Genomic DNA, 20,107 nt, shown 5'->3' on the forward strand with positions numbered 1-20,107 from the left:
TGGCTCTGGAGAAGTGTCGAGGAAGTCTTTCTGTGTAATTTTAGGCACATCTTCTCTGGGCTCAAGAGGAAAAGGGAATTTATTATATCAGGTCTATTCCTCACTCCTCCAGTGTCCTTCTGTCTATCGAGCGCGTGCAAATGTACACATGCATGCACTGCACGCAGCAATGGAATCGTTATTTTAAAAGTTTTCCAGTTTTAGTAGCTTTTATTACTTCAGCAAACAGAAGACAGCACATCAGCACAAACTGGTATGACATAAGAAAAAAAAATGCTGTAAATAATTCAAAGGCTGTTTGTTGATTGTGATTCTTTTGATTCAACTTCCAGGGAGAAGCATGACATTGCCTTTACGTTTTTCACAGTCAGCATCTGATATGTAATCTGGCCTGAGTCTGCGAGGATCCTGAGGCATGACACTGAGGCTGCTTGAAAATGATAAACTCTCTTGGTGTCCCCTGATTTCTCTTTTTTTTCCCCCAGCTGACCTTATCTACCTGGAAAGCACTGCGATGGGGAAGGAGCCCCAGCCAGCCAGGTACGAGGAGGCCCGTGGCAGACACTCCATGAGGATGCCGGAGGGGTTCTGGGGTATAGCTTGGAGCTCAACTTTGTTCACAGGCAACACTGACTCAAATTGTACCGTATTTGTCACACTGGTGGCTTGCAGGGGTTACACAGTGAAACCACCGCTATACATTTTGGCAGCAAGGTGAGCCTCCCAGCATGTCCTCGGTATCCAAGAGTCCCAAGACATAGGATTCCCATGCTATGAAGATACAGGTCCTGTTGTGCTTCACAGCAGTGCTATCTGCTGATCTGCAGCTATGTGCCGGTGCCTGTCATCAAAGTGTGTCATTCCCTTACACTGGGAGCAAAGGCTGGCAGCTAAGTTTCTTTTTTTGCTAGTTCGAATGAGCTGAGAAAACCAGAAGATCTCAGAATGCCAAAACCAGTGAAGGAGATATCCCACTTCCAAGATTTTATACAGCACGGAGATTTTGTGTGGTGCCGTCAAGATGCCCCACTTCTTTTACATGGTCTAAGAGCCAGATACACCTACTGACTTGAGGGGTCCAGCAACAAGCAATGGTGGGACAGCACTGTGCAAGGCCATGGCAGCCCCCAGGTTGGATTAACCAAAAGAATGAATAAATGCCACTCGCTTCCCCCAAAGGAGACAGCTTGTTATGAACTACAGTATGGGCACTTGGTGGTTTCGCTTCTGAGCGATCAATTCTTGAGCGCTACACAGGTCTAATCAATTCCCTTTCAAATAGAGCAATTGAAAGAGGTAAATCAGGTCAGATGCCAATATTCTTCTTGTTCCATGCAGCTCTGGCGTGTACGGCGTTTCACAGGTGCTGCTGTATTTATCTTGTTTAAAATTCAGTCCTGCCTACTAACTTACGATGTTGAACAACTCTACACGTGGGGCAGGACCGTCAGCCCGGGCTCGCAGCTCTCAGAGGGCAGCTGGCTCTTCTTCCAGCACTGTCTTGCAGTCCCTGACCCACAGCTTGTACGCTCTTTCCAAGGTTTCTTCGCTAGTGTCATTGAATATCTCTGTAAAATAAGACTTGTAGTTAATTGGACCTCCAGAGAAGCTTCTCCTACTTGCATACACTAACTCACTAGCGGGGAGAGTAGCTCCTCCAAACAGTTTATGAGAGTCTGTTTTCTTGTGAGTGTGTAGAGACCGAGCTTCATGGAAGTAGTCTGGATGGATACCAATGCAAGAGATCACAACCTGGTCCCATGCATTGCTTCTATGGTAGGGGTTGGGTTTTTTAAAAAAAAATCTTGTAAGTAAGAGTGTTTCACCCCAGATTTTGAACAGATACTACTTAGTTTTCAGGTATTAGTTCTAGGCACAGTAATACATTAAATTCCTTTCACCAAGGATTATTGAACAAATATTTTCAAGTATAACAAAGGAATTGTTTTTCCCTTACGACATTGCTGGTTTGTCTGCCAGAGCACTGCATTTAGACGGTTGGTTTGCAAACACGTTTGCAAAGTGAATTGGTCAATCATAATGCAATTAGACCTCAGTCCTTAGCTGAGTTCTGGTGTTTACACACAAGAGCAGGACGCTGACTCTCGATGGGCTTACTGAGATGTTAAGAAAAGCCCAAGTAAAACCAGAAACGTACAACTGCCGAACTACAGAGCGCGTTTCCCAGCGTGTCAGTGTGCCGGGACGCCCGCTGCCCCCCAAGCGCCGGCTCCTGGGGGCTCGCTGCCCTCCCTCGCTGCGGTACCTGCTACACCGAGGCCGGTGGGGAGAGGCATCCGCGGCTGTCCCCCGCTGTGTTTCAGACGCTCCATCAGCGCTCTCTTGATGAGGGGCCAGCTGCAGCCGCCGTGCCAGACCGGCAGCTCCAGGCCCCTCATGCACTGGATGATCTGCTCCTTCTCCTCGGCAGTGATGAGCCCCCGCGCGTGGGCGACGTACGTCATGAATGCCATGTCGACGTTCACAGCTTCGCCGTGCATCAGCGATGGCAAAACCGTCTGAAATGGAGCAAAGGTGGGTGGGGGAAAAGGTTTGGGGTGACAAAGGGTACATAATTTGAAATAGCTTTTTCAAAAAGTACTCGTGAAAATTGTCATTCGACTCACAGCAGTAGAAGTACAGATTTGCTGGATATTAGCTTCTTGTGATTTATGGGTTGCAGAGGATGATCTCTTTTACGGGTGATTAATTGCATGTAAAATCTCCCATAGGGATCCAGGATCTAATTCTTCTCCCATTCAAATCACTGATGAAAAGCACCATGGGATGGAGAGAAAAACTCTGAATTTTGCATAAGGTCTAGTTCCCCTCCCTTATTCCTCAGTGGCAATTTCTCCTCAGTAATACAGGCTATGGTCTCCGTGCCTCTGCACTGTTGTAGCTCATGTTGGTGATTTCTAATGGCTTCGCTGAAATCTGGTTATCTTTGTGCTTTGGTAAATGCCCAGTAAGAAGCAATAATTGGTCTGTGGTCTGAATAGGAAACATGGGTGGAGGTGTGGGGGAAATGGGGCAGGGAAAGGGGTCTCTTTATCCAACAGGACCAGGCTGGGTGTGTTGGGTGATCTGAGATAATGTGCAAATCTGGAGTTCAGCTCAGCTCCTTTTGCGTAAAGTTTTCATGGGGCTGATTGAAAACTTTTTTTTTTTTTTTTAAACAGATGTTGAAATATAAAGTCTGTCACTTACCATTTCCAGCTCTGGGCTTATAAGGTGACCAAAGTCAACCAGTCTGTCCAGGTCATCCTCCCAGAGGTTGGGAGCCAGCTCTTCCAACATGGTTTCAATGGCAATCCTGGTAGTCTGCAGTGCAGCATCCCCATGGCTGGCAGAACCACTGTAGGACTGGAACTTGGTGTCCAGCAGGTATTTCCCATGGCTCTTGAGCAGGTCAAACAGCCCTTTGTGTTTCATGAGTGCCATCTAGGGTAGAACAGAAGAGATGATTAAAGATAATTATGTGATTCTTGTATGTGCTGTTGAAAACTTGAGTGTTTCAATAGACTAGACTATAATATCACGTTATACACTAGCAAAGAAATACCTACACACTTGGTACGCGGGCAAGTTCTACCTCTGCAACATGCAAAAGTATTTCTGTAGGTGCAGTTCTTGCTTAGCGTGTATATGGGGGACTGTATGAGTAGGGAGGGTACACCAGTCCGGTGGATATTCAGGGCTTTAGGAAATGTGACCTGGTGGCGTTACACATGTTGTCAGCTATGGTAAGTGAAGACATATGAAAAGACAGTGTGGAAATGCCCAGTGGGGCTCTGGTAAAATGGCAGAGATGATGGGAGCACTGGTGGGCAACTTCCCTTGCTACTGGACAGCCCTGACCATGCTGTGAGCTTGCTACATGCTCCAGTAGCCCAGCAGGTGGTTTGGAATGAGCTTTGGCTATTTGTGTGCCTGGCAGGAAACTCGAGACTGTCTCAGTGGAATGGTGGCCATCCCAGGACAGGGACTGGATGGTGGACATCCTCGGGATAACTCTCATCTAATCCTTGGGCAAGGGAAGGTGGGAAAGCACTGCAATATGGGCAATATGAAGGTTCAGAAGCGGTTTCATTGTTAGAAGTATGTAATTTTTCACCCTCTGACTCGGGCATTAACCCCTCCTGCAGTGGGGAATGGTGACCTGCAGATTTCCCTGGGGATTTCCCACTATGCAAGCACTGAAAAATGCTGCTGATGAACTCATCTCTAATACACTTTAACAGCTTGAACTCTGCTTTATCAAAAGTTTTCAAAGCTCTTCAGGCATAAAACCATTTACTGTGCACTTCCCGGGTAATTTTAGAAGTAGAATTTGTCTCGCAGGAGATTAATTGACCACACTCAACATACCCCGCGAGGTCAGTGCAAATGATCTTGCAGATTATTAATGCCCAGTATAATGAACCTCAAATTCTCTGCCAGCAGTTCATTTTAGACTGCTATGGATCAGCCTCAACGGGAAGATGCTTTCTTCCCTGCTTGTGCCGCGTCTATGTCTAGCCTTCAGTTTTGGAGTTTAGTCCGCAGGATTGGCACTAGGCACTGCATTTAAGGGATATACTCTAACAAGTTTAGCAGCTGTAAAAATATATATAGGCTCGATGAGAGTTAAAAGTCCCCGTGCAGCCTTGATGGCCCACCCTTGTTTGTATAGGGCGGTTTGTACAATGCCATGGATGCTGATGGACAGCTTACCAGCATTGCGGCCTTTCAATACTTAAAGGGAGCTTATAAGAAAGATGGAGGCAGACTTTTTAGTAAGGCCTGTTGCGATAGGACAAGGGGTAATGGTTTAAACTAAAAGAGGGTGGATTCAGACTAGATATAAGGGAGAAACTTTTTACGATGAGGGTGGTGAAACCCTGGCCCAGATTGCCCAGAGAGGCGGTAGATGCCCCATCCCTGGAAACATTCAAGGTCAGGTTGGACGGGGCTCTGAGCATCCTGATCGAGTTGAAGATGTCCCTGCTCACTGCAGGGAGGGATTGGACTAGATGGCCTTTAAAGGTGCCTTTCAACCCAAACTATCCTATGATTCTACGATTTCAGTGATGAAAACAGCACGTGCAAAAGTTCATACCTTCAAAATTTCACCAAGGCCATTGGAGATGTGCCGCCGAGGAATGCTCTGAATGAAGGATCTATCCAGGAAACTAGCTACCGGGGGCGTGTAGCCCCCGAGCTTGTTCTTACACTGCAGGAAATTTACCCCATTCTTCGCCCCCACGCTGGCGTCAACATAAGAGAGGAGGGTTGTTGGGACCCGAATGTAAGGGGTACGTCTTCTATAGAGCGACGCGGCTAGTCCTACGATGTCCAGGCAGACGCCTCCTCCGATGGCGATGATGGGCTCCGTTCGCCTGTCGATGCTGAAGTTCTGGACTTCTTGCAGGATGTTCAAGACCAGGTCCATGGATTTCGTTTCTTCAGTGGTAGGCAGGGCGAGGATTTTGTGCTGAACGTTATTCTCTTTAAAGTATTCTCTGACCTTGGGACCATAAAGTTCATCAACAACTTCATCTATGACAATAAAGCGCCTTAGCTTCCTTTTGCCACTAGTGGCTAGCTCTAGTTGCTGGGGGTCAGTAATGTGACCCCAGAGCAGAGTAGTGTTGGAAGGATCCAGAATATTGTACGTTTCTACCACTTTGTAGCAAAAATAGATGGGAGCTTCAATTGTCCAGGAAATCCCGCCTTCGGAGACGTATTCACCTCTGGCAAGGATCAGAAAACACAGTTTGAAATAATTTTATTCCTCTTTTGTACTTTGCATGTCTGAACTAGTTTAAGGATGTAGCTTGGGGGTGGGGAATGCGGTGTCTTCTGCCCGTGCACTGCAAAAGCGTGGGGCTGCGAGGGTGGAACGCATCTCCCGGGTGTCAGGGCTCAATTGCTTTGGCACCAGAGAAACCCTCCCACATCTTAGAGAACAGTCAAGTGGCTGAACTTCTACATGGTAATGATAAAACAGAGAGCAAGAAGGGCTGGGGAAGCAAATAATTTCCCTTCTAATTCATTCGTCAATAAAACAGCAGAGAAACGCAGACCAATCATCCCAGCTTCCCAAAAGGGAGTGGGGAAGAGATTGCCAAAATTTTCCAAAGTATTTATGAAGGAAACATCCTCTGCCTAGTACATTTGGGTGATATGATTTGATTTAGTCCCGTCTATCTGCACACAGCCACACACATACACACCCCTCCATACAAACTAATGGCTCTACGGTTCTCCATTTGAACAGTGGATCTCATCAAAGAGTGGTTCTCTTTACCTCAAAACAGGTATGATAGAAATAGGAAGTGCTCTCAGGTAGTTAAAATGGAAAAGTAATTATTTGACAGTTGGCAAAGGTTTCCGTAGTGGAGTTTGAAAGGACAAATAGAAGCCTACAAAACTGGCATGTAGTATCTATATAAAACAGTGAAGAACGCAGCCCTGCAATCCAGTTATTACTTCTCCTGTTGGGAAGGGGGACCCAGGTGAAAAACAAGTGGCTTTTTTAGTTTGTTGGGAATCAGGAAAGGGTTTGTTTTTTTTTTAAAGACAGAACAAAACTGAAAAAATGTTTTTTATATAAGACCTGTTCTTGAGCTGCAGTTGGGTAAAAATTGAAGGTTTCCACGAACCTTTGTTTTGTTTTTGAATGAGCAGATGGCTCATTGAATAATCAGATGTCCATACATGCCCAATTTCTTTCCACATGCCTGAGCTTTCTCTTATAGGTCTGAATAGATGCTTCTCTGCTTTCTTTACCAAATTACCTCTAAATCTGGCCCTAACATTTTTAAGTGAGGATTTACATCTTCCAGAAAATTTCTTCTGTGCTTTTAAAATGCAGTATTACAAAAAAGTCACCATGTACATTTTAATGCATCAAGTATATACCTTATAGCCCTACTTTATGTGCTTGTGCATCCACCTCTGGCATGTGACCCTTCTAAGAGACAGGATGGTTTTGAATGTTAGTTGGCGGAATCAGCTTTGAGTGCTGGATGGCACAACTAGCACCCATTGCAGCCCCTCTGCTGTACAAAAACAGTAGTGAATTTGAGGCTGAACACACCCTTGTTAAAGCATATGTCAGCTGGGGATTTTTCGGGGTGTGCTCTGGGCCCTGGCTTCATCCTGCTATTGACTGAGCTCCAGCAGACTGCCTCTGGATCTGCTAAAGTCCTGTTCTACCTGCTGCAGCTCTGCCTGAGCAATGGTTGCGTGCAGCCGCTGCCTGCTGCCAGCACTGGTGAAGATCCCTCTGACCTGACTGAGAAAAGGGTTAGACTTGTGACATTAAAACCTGAGTATGACAAATACTAGAAAACTTCTGACACGCAAAACGTAGGCGTGTTAAGGAAGACCTGCATCGCAAATGGGGCTCCATGTGCTCATGAAAAGGAGTATCCTGTAATTAAAGGGTAATTAACTGGAGAGATGTAATATCAGCAAAGAGCTGTATGTATCCCTGGGGGAAATTTATCTCCCTCCTCTCTCTGAAGCAGCATCAGGTGGCTTCTACAGTTTGAGAGATGTGTTATGGGTTTTGTTCCTGTCAGTGACCTACTGTGGTTTTTTTTTCCATCTAGGCATTTCATTTATCTGCAACCATCTCTGTAAATGCATCCTTCTCCCATGCCTGTGCATGAGCTTTTGCACACAAAGATTTCATGTACGTACAGGGAAAAAAAAAGCCCAAGTGCAGCATTCAGAAGTCCCTGAGTAAGCTTTTCAGAAGTTTAAAGAAACTTCCCATCTACAAAAATTGAGGCTGTTGATAAAATTCCCTCTGTAACTTAGCCAAATCATGTCAAGGAGAACAGCAAATACCTGTGCTGCCATACTGCACACATTCAAAGCCCGCTTTCACAGGGTTGTACACGTAATGGTGGGTTTAAGCCGCAACGGCACACAAGACGGTTTTTCCAACTAAGATGCATCCCACCAGGGCGACCACGCAGTTTGGCTAGCCAGGGCCATCCAGCGCAGTCACCAATGAGCAACGTGGGCTCCTATACTTACATTTTTGCTTCGGAGAGAGTTATCTTGTCCTCGCAGTCAGAAAGGGCTTCTCCTTTCTTGATCCGGCACCACGTGCTCTTGACTCGCACCAGCTGGAAGTCTGTCTGCCGCGGCTCCTGGGGCACAGTGGCCGGGACCGCCGGTGCAAAGGTCTCTTCTGACACTGGCATGCTTCCAGAAGGTAAAATCTCCCTGTTCAGAGATCTCCCGTAACTGGGTGCCTTTGAGGTGCTTTTTAAAGGCTCCAGGTGACCAGGCGTTGGAAGGGCAGGTCTTGGCTCCACGGGGGAGACCAATTACAAAACTAAGATTACCTAATCTGGGATGCACGTTAGGGGTGGTAGGAGCATTTGAAGACACGTGCAAGTACCAGGATAGGGTTGTATAATCGGCTAGTTTTATAATTCTTAAGAAGTACAATAGGAGTGCATACATTAACTTCCAACATGATGCCCTACGGCAAATTTAAAGTTATGAAAGGCAATTTGTGTGATCTTCCATGACATTCAGGAACCTCCTTTGCTGTGCAGAGCCTCTGATCTGGCGGCGGCTCTAACTTGCTCTTATGGGGTGAGACGTAAATCAAAAACAGGCATAAAAGCAGAGGCTGAAAAAATGGTTCTTCAAGAGCCCATCGGACAAGACCACTTCTTTGCATTGAAGGCTTAATTGCAGCCAAATTCACTTAGGAACCTACATTTATCTCAAAATTAATTTTGGGGAAAAAGCTACAAGAATAAACTCTAAAGCCATGTAGCCCTGCTCCAGGAAGGGTAATAACTCCTAACATCTAGTTCTCACTGCTGGCTTCATTTCCAGATGGCAAAGCACTTTGCAAAGAGGACAGACTGTTATCCCATTTTACAGAAGAGGAAAACAGAGTCACCAGAAGAGAAGCAACTTGCCGAAAGTGACCTCCAAAGCTAGCGGAGGGTGAATTAGATGGTATACTAAAGCTCTTAGCCTGTTTACTAAATACTTGTCTGAAATTTTAACTCCCAATCCAAACACGATTTGGATTGCTCTCCACAGGCACTACAGGTCTAATGCAGTTTGTTGTTTACTAAATCATAAGATGGAATAATCTTAGGTATTCAAGGAGGTCTCTCCTCTTCATCTTGTTTATTTGTTTTGATTAATAGCAATGCACTGAGCACTGAGACTTATTTTATTTGCTTTTCTTTTACTCTTTTGTCCTGTGCATTTACTTATTTTCCATTTATACTTCCCTGTTCTATTCTGGGGGCATTGAAATGTCTTCTGTTTCATTTTAGAAGTTGACAAATTGACTTTCCGAAGTCTGTCTGCTTGCCATAGCCAATGACTGCCATGTCCTTGTACCATCCATCCTGCAGAGGGGCTGCCAAGAACCTTGCAGCGAAGACGGGCTCCCCACAGCCTCTTCACCTCCTCTGCCCAGCCCCGGGCTCTCTCAGCACGCTTTGCAGGTACGTTGAGTCGGTCCTTGACTGAACAAGCCTAGGTGAAAGATGCTGTTCTGGTTATGGGGTAGTCCATGTTTCCTCATTAGCTTCAGTTTGTGTTTCATCCGTGTGAAGAGGAGACGGCTGGCCGACCTCAGCTCCATCACATGCTCTTTAATTACTTTGCTTAATTCCTCACCGGCCTTTTCTGCTCCAGCTCTGCTGCAGGCCAGCTTAGGCTTTTCAATACCTTGGATGTTCCCACTGGTTCCTCCTGAAGGCTCCTGGGACCCTTTCTGGGGGTGCAGGTCAATGGGTACCTGTGTGACACAACATTCGCCAGCCCATGCAGAGACCTGGCCTCCGAGCTGGACCCCAGAGTGGGGGATGCTCCCATGTTCGGCTGTGCGAGGCAGAGGTGACCTTGAAGCTATGGACCACTTGTAGATAATATGGGGTTCAAAGTCCTGGGACTTTTTTGGCTTCATACCTGACCGATTAGCTGGGACACATCTGTGCTATGTAACCAGAATGTTATGAAACTGCCGATTATCACCTTGAGAGCCAGCAGCTTCCCGAGGTCAGGATGTGAACATCGCTCTTACGTAAAGCGAAGGCATTGAAAGTTGACTTTATTGTTTGGGTTTTTTTTCTCTTTTCGTGTCGGATGCTGTTGGATCTCACCCGCTGCCCGTGCTCTGGGTGAGGGCAGGTATGTGCAGCTGGAGGGGGTGCAGCCCCAGCCCGGGGCCATCCTCCCTGCGCAGCCTCTCCCCAGAGCTGGGGCTCTGCCAGGTGATGGTGGGTGGAGAAGCCCGTCCCCTCGACGGACACCTGAGCACCGACGTGCTGCTCTGCAGAGGCAGCAAACCCACAGCAGCATCCTCGGAGGCCGAGGGACAAGAAGCAACATGCATAATCCTGCAGGTAAACTCCCTATGTGGGGTGAGGAGCTCCAGGAGAAGATGGTGTGACAGGAGGGGACACCGTGTGATGTCCCAGTCCTGGGTCCCCCGCTGCCCCACAGAGATGTGGCTTGGGACAAAGGAGCAGAGGAAGGGTTTACTGGGGAGAGGAGTCTGAGGCTGAGCAGGGGAGATGGGTCTGCAGGAACCTGAAGGGGAGGGAGGAGGACGCTCCCAGGAGAAAGGGATGGGTGGGAAGGCGGACACTTGCAGTGCCAAGAGAACTTTGGCTGTGAATAATTTCCGACGGATTGAGACGCTTGTTTTATAGATATTTTTTTCTGCAGCTTTAACCTTGCCTCGGTGCATTCTGTGATAGCCATGTGTGCCTGGCGTGGCACACAGAGTGAGATGTTTGCTGCCTTTTTTGGCTGTTTTCTAAAATCAACAGCTGTGTGTGGGAATCGGGGCTTCTCGGAACGGAGAGACTTTGTTCTCTCCCAGCCTGATCTAAAGCCCATTGAAGCTATCGAAAGACTCCCCTCGACTGCCTTGGGCTTTGGATCCAATTGTCAGTGGGTGCCGCTTATTCCTGCCACGCACAGCGTCCTTTATTATGTATGAAAATAAACGTATGCTTTGCATACTCTCTGCCAGTGACTCCAGAGCCTCCCTAATGCAAGCAAAGGAGCGCTGGGGAGCATCCAGCTTTTCTATTTCTTTTCCAGCAATAAAGCCCATAGAAAATGTGTCGGCCGGCGTATGTTTTCCTCACCTTTCCCTGAAGTTCAGGCAGAGTTTAGCACCCCGGCTCCTGCCACGAGCAGCAGCTTCCCCACCCTGGCTGCTTCCTCCCCCTCCTCTTCCTCGTGCTCCCGCTCCACCCCAAAGCTGCTACCTCTCCCCTTGCTATCGCTGCTGACTTCGCTGCAGGCTCTGGCACTACCGAAGCTGAGGCCAAGCTGATAAATTAAGCTGAACCCGGCAATGTTTAATGGCCAGGCAGCTGGGTTTGGCCCATGCTACCAGCCGGCTCTTGGCCCACGTGGGCTACGGCATGCCTGTGCCCGGTGCATGGCTTTGCCTGGGCTCACGGGTGGTGGGTTTGGAGCCACCGAACAGCTTCAGATGTGCCACAGCCACGTTCCTGCTTCCCTCTGCCACAGCTCCATCCATAGCGTGGCCATGCATCACAGCTGGGTTTAACGTATTTCGGTCGAGCAGTAACGTAGGGTCTCCGAAGAGGCTGCAGTTTTGTGTGCAGGGTTCTGGTGGGGTAAGGAAATAGCTCAAGCATTGCATTGTGGTTTCCATAAACAGAATTGCCTGGTAAAATGCGATGGCTGAGGTGTATTTACACGTTAAGATGAAGTAAGTGGTGAGTGTTGTGATAAGCTGTTGTCAATGCCTGAGGTGCCTTGGTGAATATGGTGGCTGGAACTGTTTGGGATGATCTTATCAGACTGGATTTCCAAGTGTTTAGCACTGAGCAGCTCCTGCCAAAGTGCTCGGCACCTGAGCACCAAGCTGTCTGGCAGCATGGTGTTCGTGTGGATCAGGTTCAGTGCTCTGCCCTGGCTGGGAAGGGGAGCTCTTCTGGAAGTCATTGCTGGGGCTGTGAAATAGATTTAGAGGCTGGAAGGTGAAGTGAGGATAGCCCCAAAAATGGGAACCAAAGATCTGGTTCTGCATCTTTGGCTGTGGCATCTTTGCTTTGTTTTTGCCAAATGCAGACTGCCTTCTTGTGCGCTTGTCTCCATGCCTTCTCCTGGGCAGCCCCCTGCAAACTGTACAGTGTCCTCCCCTTTCCTGGCTGAGCTCCCCCACCCAAAAAGTGCCATCTAAACCCAAGCTGCAGAGTTTAATTTTGTTTCTGGAGCAGCATGTCCCTCCATGGCACTGCACTGCCTGCCTGCTCAGGGGATGCTAATATGCCCCATACAGAGCCCCCGCCTGCAATCCTGACTCCTCCTGGCTTGAACCAAAAGTGCCTGATTCTGGAAAAAGGAGAAGCTGCAGTGTGTAATTCAGCTTCCTTGTAAAACAGGCTGACTGTACTCTCTGCACCTACCGAGGAAGATGCTGGGAACAGTCCTGCTGGCATCTGTGGTCCATTTTAATAACTGCCAACTTATCTTTTTTATGAAGCTGCTGGAGGCTTAAAGCAGCCTTTTCCTGCTCTTTCATGGTAGGGTTTGAACTCCTCCTCTTTGCACCTGGCAGCATTTTCCTCCTCTGAGTGAGTTCACTTTTTCTCCTTTTTTTAACTTGTATGCATGAAGAAGATGATGCACAATTAAATGGGAAAGTGAGAGATATGTCCGTGCATAGAGAGAGCCGTGGGGAGGCAACCAGGCAATTTAGTTTAGTGCTTAATATGGTCCAGCAGCTTTGCTGGGGTAGTGCAAAACTATGCACTGAAAATGAAGCACTTTTCCTGGAGTAACATAAAAAAAAAAAAAAGGTATTTATATAAATTTTCGCTCACCTTAGTGCTCAGAGCCTTGAGCACAGCCTGGCCGGGCTGGGCAGCCAGCCCTGAGCTCTGCTCCGACTTGTCAGGTGCTTGCATAAATGAAGACAATTCTGACCTCTGCTGTTGGCCCAAAGCATCATCAGGCTGCAAAAAATGCAGCGCTTCCTGAAAAGATTGTATAATCTTAGATGTAGAGTTGATCTTGGCATGCACTGCACGCTCTCTCTCCCCAGTAGCACTTCTTGGTGCTTGCAGTTGGTGTTATAACACAGGTTACAAAACAGCTAGAGGTAAATCTTGTTTTCCTCCCCCTTGAGTGACAGGGAATCCTTGTCTGTTACTCACCAGAAGTGTAACATGATGATTACTAAAATCCAACATGGATTAAAAACATGTTTTTTTCCCGTAAATGAACAAAAAGCCTCAGAGTTCTTGGCAGGGCGGATGAGCAGATCCCAATCGCCAGCACCCTGCAGCCGTACAGCGGGAGCCCGGAGATGCTCGCTCATGTGGTGGTGAAAATGCTGCAAAAAGACAATGTGTCTTCACGCAACGCGTAGCTGGGCTGAGTTCAACAAACTAGGATGGTCTGGGAAGGGGGTGGTTATTCCTGCACTTGCAATTAATTATAAAACTGCTGAAAGAGAAATAAACCTCCCCTGATGGCGAGAGATTGGCATGAGATGTAAATCAGGGGCTGCTATATCTAGTCTAAATCTGCCTTCCTCATACGTCAGGCTGGGCTATTGCCACGAGCATGTTGCTGTTTAGGTGACTTCTAAGTCTGGTCCAGGCTGGCAATTCCCACATAAAATGCACATATATTTTATGTTCCTTGTCTTCTTTCATATTTTTTTGTAATTTGGATAACGAAAATCAGTGAAGTTATCTCAAAAAGCAACAGACCTGTCATCTTAGCAGCTACAGAAAGCTGAGAAATGCTGCTCTGAGAAGCAGACCTTTTGGGAGGTTTAGACCTTTCCCTGTTCCCAAAGACATGAGTCTATTCATATGGTGCCCCTTGGTACCAGGGGAAGGAGCGGTCCCCAGCAACTGGAAGCCCTGGTGCTCTTTTGGCGGTGGGGTGGTCTGCTGTACCTCCATTCATCTTGGTGTGCTGGGGGTGTGTGTGGAAAGAGACACTCAAAGTGGTCACGTCCACAATGAGGAGACTTGACTATTCTCACGTCCTGCGTAGTTGCTCGGTCTATCCATCTCAGATTTATCCCTTGAAATGCTCAGACAGAGAAGACATTAAAAACCCAAACACCCGCCTGTCATGCTACCGCTTGGCTAGAAGCTGACGCCAGGCCACAACCAAGGCTGTGTTAGAACACCCATAAGACCCAGTGTTTGGGGAATATATCCAAGGTGGCATTTTAAGTAGATATGGAAGAAATGGAGAACAGAGAAGTCAGAGGCACATGTGTATCTCCACTTTGCACTCTGATCCTTTAATGACCTTCTGATTAAAAGCTATTCCTAAAATATGCTGTTGCATTTGCCTTCATTGAGTCTTTCTCAACAGTGGGCTATGGAGGAGTTAGCTACACGAGGTGATGCTCAGATGTCTTCGGTGGCTTTACACCGAAGCTGGGCCAGTAGGCCATGGGACGGCTGGATGACTTCTACGGTGTCCAAGACCGCACCAGAAACCCATCCTGGGATGGGGACACAGTACCTACAGCAGCAGCAGTTCCACAGGGACAGGGCTTTGCCCCACGGCTGCTGGGCTGGTCCAGGCCAGTCCTCCAGAGGAAACATGTCCTCTTTTCACCCGCTTCACTTAGTTGTCTGCAGCTTTTCTATCATAGGGAATAAAATCCTGCCAGGGGCAATCTGCTCCACCCCAGTTACACTCACAGCCTGCTTGCCCCGTGCCTCTGAAATCTGGTCTCGCCAGCGCTTTCATAACCCAGCACGTGCTCTTACACTTGAGGAGTGGGGGAGTTTTTCTGAACCGTGTCTCGCTCTGTGGGGCCATAGCTTGCTGAGGTCCATCATTGCATTGCTGCCGTATGGGTTTTCTGGGGTCTCAGGGCAAGTACAGTGCCATGGGCAGTGTTGCTTTTGCCCCCAGGGCAGGGCGATTGTGATCCTGGAGATGTTTCTGCAGCCTTTGAAACACTGACATGTTGTTGTGTTGTGCAAAGCTGTTTCTCTTTACCCGAATAATCAGCTTTTGGCAGGGTCTGGCTTGTGATAAGATGTTGGAAGATTTGCCATGTGGTGCTGATGCGTTCAAGCATAGTTTTCGTGACCTGAGAAACAGAGTTCAGGATGGTGCATCACCACCATGAGCTGTTGTGGCAGGTTGGAGGCAGAAGAAGGGTTAGGAGGCTGCGTTCTTGCCAGGGTGATTGCTACATCACTTGCTTGAAATCATTAGTTGAAGAGTATATTTGATTTTATGCCATCATGGATTTGGGACAATAATTTTTTATTGGAGTGTTTGGCTGCATTAGGGCAGGTGTAATTGTAATTTTGGCATGAGCATCACGGGTTGCTCTGCAGACTCTGTGCACAGCAGCCTCCATGGCACGGACATGTGTCGGGGGCACTCGTGCACCCCGTTGGCACGCAGGCAGCAGTGATCCTCCTTTTTACAAAGCTAGACCGGGTGCCTGCATGTCCTGGCCTGAGAGGATCTGCCTGGTTTTGCAAGAGTGGTTTGAGAAGCGCTTTGTTTTTTCCAAGGAAAAAGCTACCTAGAGGAGTGAGTTTCGTACACAGTTGTTTGGTGTCCAATGTTTGTTTCGGAGCTTCAAAAGTGAAAGTTCATGGTTTTGAAATATTCTTATCCTTTTCCTCTCAGAAAAGGATCAGCTGTGAGGGGAAAAAAAAGGAGAATGCATGCAACAAACATGAATTAGAAGTATAATATTTTTCCAGTTTGATAACATTTCCATGATTGTTTTCATAGTCCTTCAAAAACCTGTATTTTGTATCAAAAAAAAAAAAAGCACTTGTTTTTTGCAGTCTAAATTCCTCTTCTGCTGATTTGAGCAGTTACAAAATCATTGTTCTTCCTTTTATTTTCCGTTTCAGAAACCCCGGCTGGACTCATTGCTGAGAATCTTCTCAAAGCCAAAGAAATAGCCCTCAATGACTCTCATGTTCCTGAACAGCTCAAGAATTACTTACAAAAAGCTCTCGATGTTGCTCTTGGACTAGACCCTTACCTGGATGCAATGGCAACTTCAAAGAGGTACGGGTACTCCTTTGTAACCTTGTGCTTTTTTCCTGTGATTGTATGAATATGTTCTTAGATTTTTCTGTTCAGAATATGCCATAAACATGGGGGACGGTGGAAGGAAGAAGAATGAGAGTTAACTGCAGCCAAATATATAGTAAAGTGTGCATGGACATGTGTCCGTCCGTGTGTGCCTATGGCCTCGAGGAGACGAGGTGAGAACAAAAAGTCCTAACTCTAAATTTTGGAAGATATTCTACCAATTGACTGTTGACCATGGCAATATCTGTGTTGGACCGCATCCTGTAAAAAACCAGCAAGCCGGCCTCCACACAGTGCCCGCTGAAAGGCTCAAAGAATGAGCCCCTGGGTCAAGTTGGTGCTGGGATAAATAAAGAATAAAGAAAGCCTGCACCTCTGGATCCACCCTGTAATAACAGCCTTTATATGCAGCTTTTATCTCCAAGCGCTCAACAAACATTAATTAATCTGCTAACTAAATTACTCTAGTAACTAAACTAATTAATTAAACTAATTTAAGGTATCATTAATTCAGAAGTCCAACTGATACCCTCATTATTCTTTTTTGAGCTACAGTATATTACCCAGCCATGTGGGGTCTGCTAAACAATTCCCATTTATCAGTGTACATTTTGATATGTGGAAAAAGCCAGTTCTGTCTAAAATTGACAATGTGTAAACTGTTCCAGGCTGTGGATTACAGGAACGCTGAGCGTTCGTTCTGTTGCTGAAATAATAGCTGATAGTTGTTTGACTTACGCTTGCTGTACGATAATAGCTATACATTATCTTATTAAAGTTGTTAAAGCATTTGTGAGGGGCAGAAAAGAGGTTATATGAAATGTTCTACTCTTTAAGTCTTGGATTATCTGAGTGTGGCTGACATGGGTTATGAATTCTTTCTCATTTTACTGAGGAGTGGTAGGGGGAGCTGGGGAAAAAAAAAAGCTCAAATGGCTCTAAATTCTGGCCCGCAGAAGTATCACCAGCCATTATGGTGGTTACTTTCTTCAGATAGGGTAATCTAATCTGTCTGGAGGCTATGGACTTCTTCCCGTCATCTGTTTCCTTCTCTTTGTAATAGGTAGCATCTCACTTCATCCAGAGACATCATAGGCCTGGCTTCTGTGAAATAGCATCTGGAGATACCTTGCTTTTCTCAGCAGTTAGTGAGGAAAACCATTTTTTTCCTGGTTTGCGAAAAATTTTACATTTTACATCTTTTCCCCTACTCTGCAATGAAACACTATTTTGGCTGAACCCCCCCCCCAAGCTGAACGAAACCTGGCCAGGGCAGCTGGAGCCATTTACTCCAAACCAGCAGATAGATAGACACCTGTCTGAGACCAACTGGAAGTGGGAAAGATTTGGGGTTGAGCAGTGGGGAATGCTTTCCTTCAGTCCCACAGCCCCTACTTTGCAAGCCCCTGTGGCTGGAGTGGCTGCCAGCACTGAGACAGGCCTATTGCCAAGCCAGGTCCTCTTAGGACTGTAATTTAGGGATATTTATAATGCTTCTGGGCTAATTTTTCATGCTCACGCACAGATGAACCTTTTCCAGGAGTTCCCTCTTGGTTGCTGTTTTTTATGCAGGATATTCAGATTTTGGTTGTTACCATAATGTCAAAATTTCTTTCTTTTTCCAGAAAAACATCACCTGACCGCGGCCCGGGGGACGCTGGAGGAACTGAAACCAAAGTTAGGCTGCAGGAAGAACGTGCCTCTGGCTCTTTGAATGGCAAGTTGGTCAACCAAGAGGATAAAATGACACCAGATTGGTGTAAAGGTTATCACTGAAGTTCATCATCCTCTACTCCGTCTTGAGTGGGGAAAGGATGAATGCCATGGAAATGTTCAGAAAACGTGGAAAATTACTTAAGGAGAAAGATAAGAACCTCCTGTAGGCTGCGATCTTCCTTTTGCATGAATTTTCCTTGTCCCCCACCTCCCGTGCCCTTGTCCCCACGCACATGTTGGTGAGTGCTGTAATTCACAGTGCCAGCCCCATCCCTTAGTGAGCAGCAAAGAGATCATTGTCCTCACGGGAAGGGGAAGGAAGGGAAAAATCATGTTGGTTTGGGTTTGGTGGTGTCTGATAGGGTTTTACGTGCTTTTGCGGTGGAGGTGGCCCGTGGCCAAGCACTGCACCTTTTCAAGTAGCAATACCCAGGCTTGTATCCCCATATAAAGCCTATTACACTAAATCTATTCCCAGATTCATTCTTCCCAGATGTTCCCATCTTTTGAGTAATATATCATCACAGTGAAGTACTCTTATAATGTATTACACTAATACATTGTTCGAAGGACACCACTGATGATAAATTTCTTAAATGATGGTGCTGTCTAGGGATAATGACTCTAAGAGCAAATGCAAGGTAATGTAGTGATTTTTTTTTAACTGGGTTCCAGAAAGAATATGGAGACATCTTAAAGCCATTTTCATATGGGGGGAATGTTAAAATATGCAATATTTCAAGCACTATTTAACAAGCACTTGAACAATAGCAGCATTGATGATAAAGGTTCTACATTTAAAACCAGTCCCTTTATTCTGTTGTCTTTTAGCTGCATTTTAGATGAAATTTTGTCAGATTCTGTTGTTAAATCTTTATTTGAAAGTGTTTTAAGATTAGATTTTTTTTTTAGTGATCACTTAAAATGTACATCTAATTTTCATTGTGAACAGGGTACAGTCTTTCCTATGGTTTTATTTTAAAATTTTCATTCTTGTCTTTCAACAGGCCAAATTTTTAGGATGTTTGTCCGTATGATCAGAGCCAGGAAGATTTTATTAATTGGCAAGCTTAAAGGTTGCAGTATCCTTGCTATTGCAGAAGAATTGCCAGATGATGGCAAAATCTTTGCATGTACAGAAGTGCCGTATCTCGGAGTGAACAGCCAAGAAGCATTTGATTATTCTTCAGATGGCAAAAAGATAAGCATGCGAGTGGGACCAATGGCAGACACTTTGGAGGTAAAGTCAGTTGGAAGGGGATTTTGGGAGCTCTTGTGCAGAGCAGATTAAAGAATTTCGGGCAGGTCCTACATCCTGCCCACAAAATGCTGGATGACGACCCTAGTTTGCTTGCAAATATGTGAACACAGTCTTGCACTGGAGTTATTTCTTATTCATGACAATGTATGATGGGACAGTTCTGTCACACAAGATAGCTTTTCTCCTTTTTAACTAAAATACCGCAGCTTTTTGATCAGAGGAATCACCAGCTCTAACTGTAGTTCGATAGGCTTCAATGGCAGAGTTTTACTTGACGTGGGTGGGCTTTGTTTCAGGGTCTCTAATTCCAAATATAACAAGCTGGAAGAGTGTATCTGTGCCCTGCCGAGCCACCTCTTGAGTAGGACAGCTTGCTCCCAATGCTCACAAGAAGTGGGAAAGTCCTGAAGAAGTTTGTAATCCAACCACAACCTCTCACTATTTTCCCCCACTGAAAACACTGCAGATGATTAGACCCCAAGTTTCTCACTTCCAGAGCAACATGATAAGCTTCAGACAAGCAAATCTGTTAGCTATATTTGTTTCAGTCTGACTTGTGACTTTGTCCCAAGAAAGAGAAAAGCTTATGATTGCCAGCAGCTAGAGGAGTTTCACGTTTAATTCCAGTTTATGGATCTCCAGGACATTGCTGCAGGTCCAGCACGCTAACAGGTGATGCCCATGCCGGGTTCATTAAATATATAGCCTTTCTATTATTAATGCAAACCAATTTGATTTGATTCCATTCCATTTTCAATCTGGAAGTGTCAGTGTGAGCTTGATTGTAACCTTATTTGCATTAACAGGTACCATATTTGTTTCTAAAATGAAATGGCCAGGAGTTTTCTGACCTCTGGCTTTCATGACCTCCAAGTTTGATAAGAAAGGAACAAAGAGCTTTGCCAAGTATATGAATAGACGAAATGTTACAGATCACCTGCAATGTGCAGCATTTAAAATCCCAGCTCCCCGCAGTGAGTGTGAAATTAATTGAATTGCTGTTGCTCTCTAGTGCCCATTCTGTGCAACTGACTTACTGTGACTGAATTAAAATAT

General features: G+C 46.1%; 2 protein-coding genes across 2 annotated transcripts in view; one reads left to right on the forward strand and one right to left on the reverse strand.

The window, feature by feature from the left end:
* Positions 1 to 1,467: 1,467 nt before the first annotated feature.
* Positions 1,468 to 8,204, reverse strand: LOC128136609 (2-epi-5-epi-valiolone synthase-like). Its single transcript, XM_052776533.1, has 5 exons — positions 8,035 to 8,204; positions 5,102 to 5,735; positions 3,211 to 3,444; positions 2,267 to 2,519; positions 1,468 to 1,568 (listed from the first exon to the last, which is right to left on the reverse strand). Exons 1-5 carry the CDS (start codon positions 8,202 to 8,204, stop codon positions 1,468 to 1,470), a joined length of 1,392 nt encoding a protein of 463 aa, XP_052632493.1.
* Positions 8,205 to 16,200: 7,996 nt separating this feature from the next.
* Positions 16,201 to 20,107, forward strand: part of LOC128136610 (uncharacterized) — a 30,493-nt gene continuing 26,586 nt past the window's right edge. Inside the window, exons 1-3 of the mRNA XM_052776534.1 lie at positions 16,201 to 16,247; positions 17,700 to 17,833; positions 18,798 to 19,030. Of these exons, the coding sequence (XP_052632494.1) occupies positions 16,201 to 16,247; positions 17,700 to 17,833; positions 18,798 to 19,030 (414 nt within the window). The remainder of the gene's footprint in view (positions 16,248 to 17,699; positions 17,834 to 18,797; positions 19,031 to 20,107) is intronic.

This window comes from Harpia harpyja, chromosome Z, assembly GCF_026419915.1.
Source record: "Harpia harpyja isolate bHarHar1 chromosome Z, bHarHar1 primary haplotype, whole genome shotgun sequence".
Lineage (NCBI taxonomy): Eukaryota > Metazoa > Chordata > Aves > Accipitriformes > Accipitridae > Harpia > Harpia harpyja.

Coding starts and splice junctions, on each gene's coding strand:
- LOC128136609 (XM_052776533.1), bottom strand. CDS start 8,204: ATGCCAGTGTCAGAAGAGACCTTTGCACCGGCGGTCCCGGCCACTGTG. Junction 5,736..8,034: donor ACTCTCTCCGAAGCAAAAAT/GTAAGTATAGGA, acceptor GATCCTTGCCAG/AGGTGAATACGTCTCCGAAG. Junction 1,569..2,266: donor CACCGGCCTCGGTGTAGCAG/GTACCGCAGCGA, acceptor CTTATTTTACAG/AGATATTCAATGACACTAGC.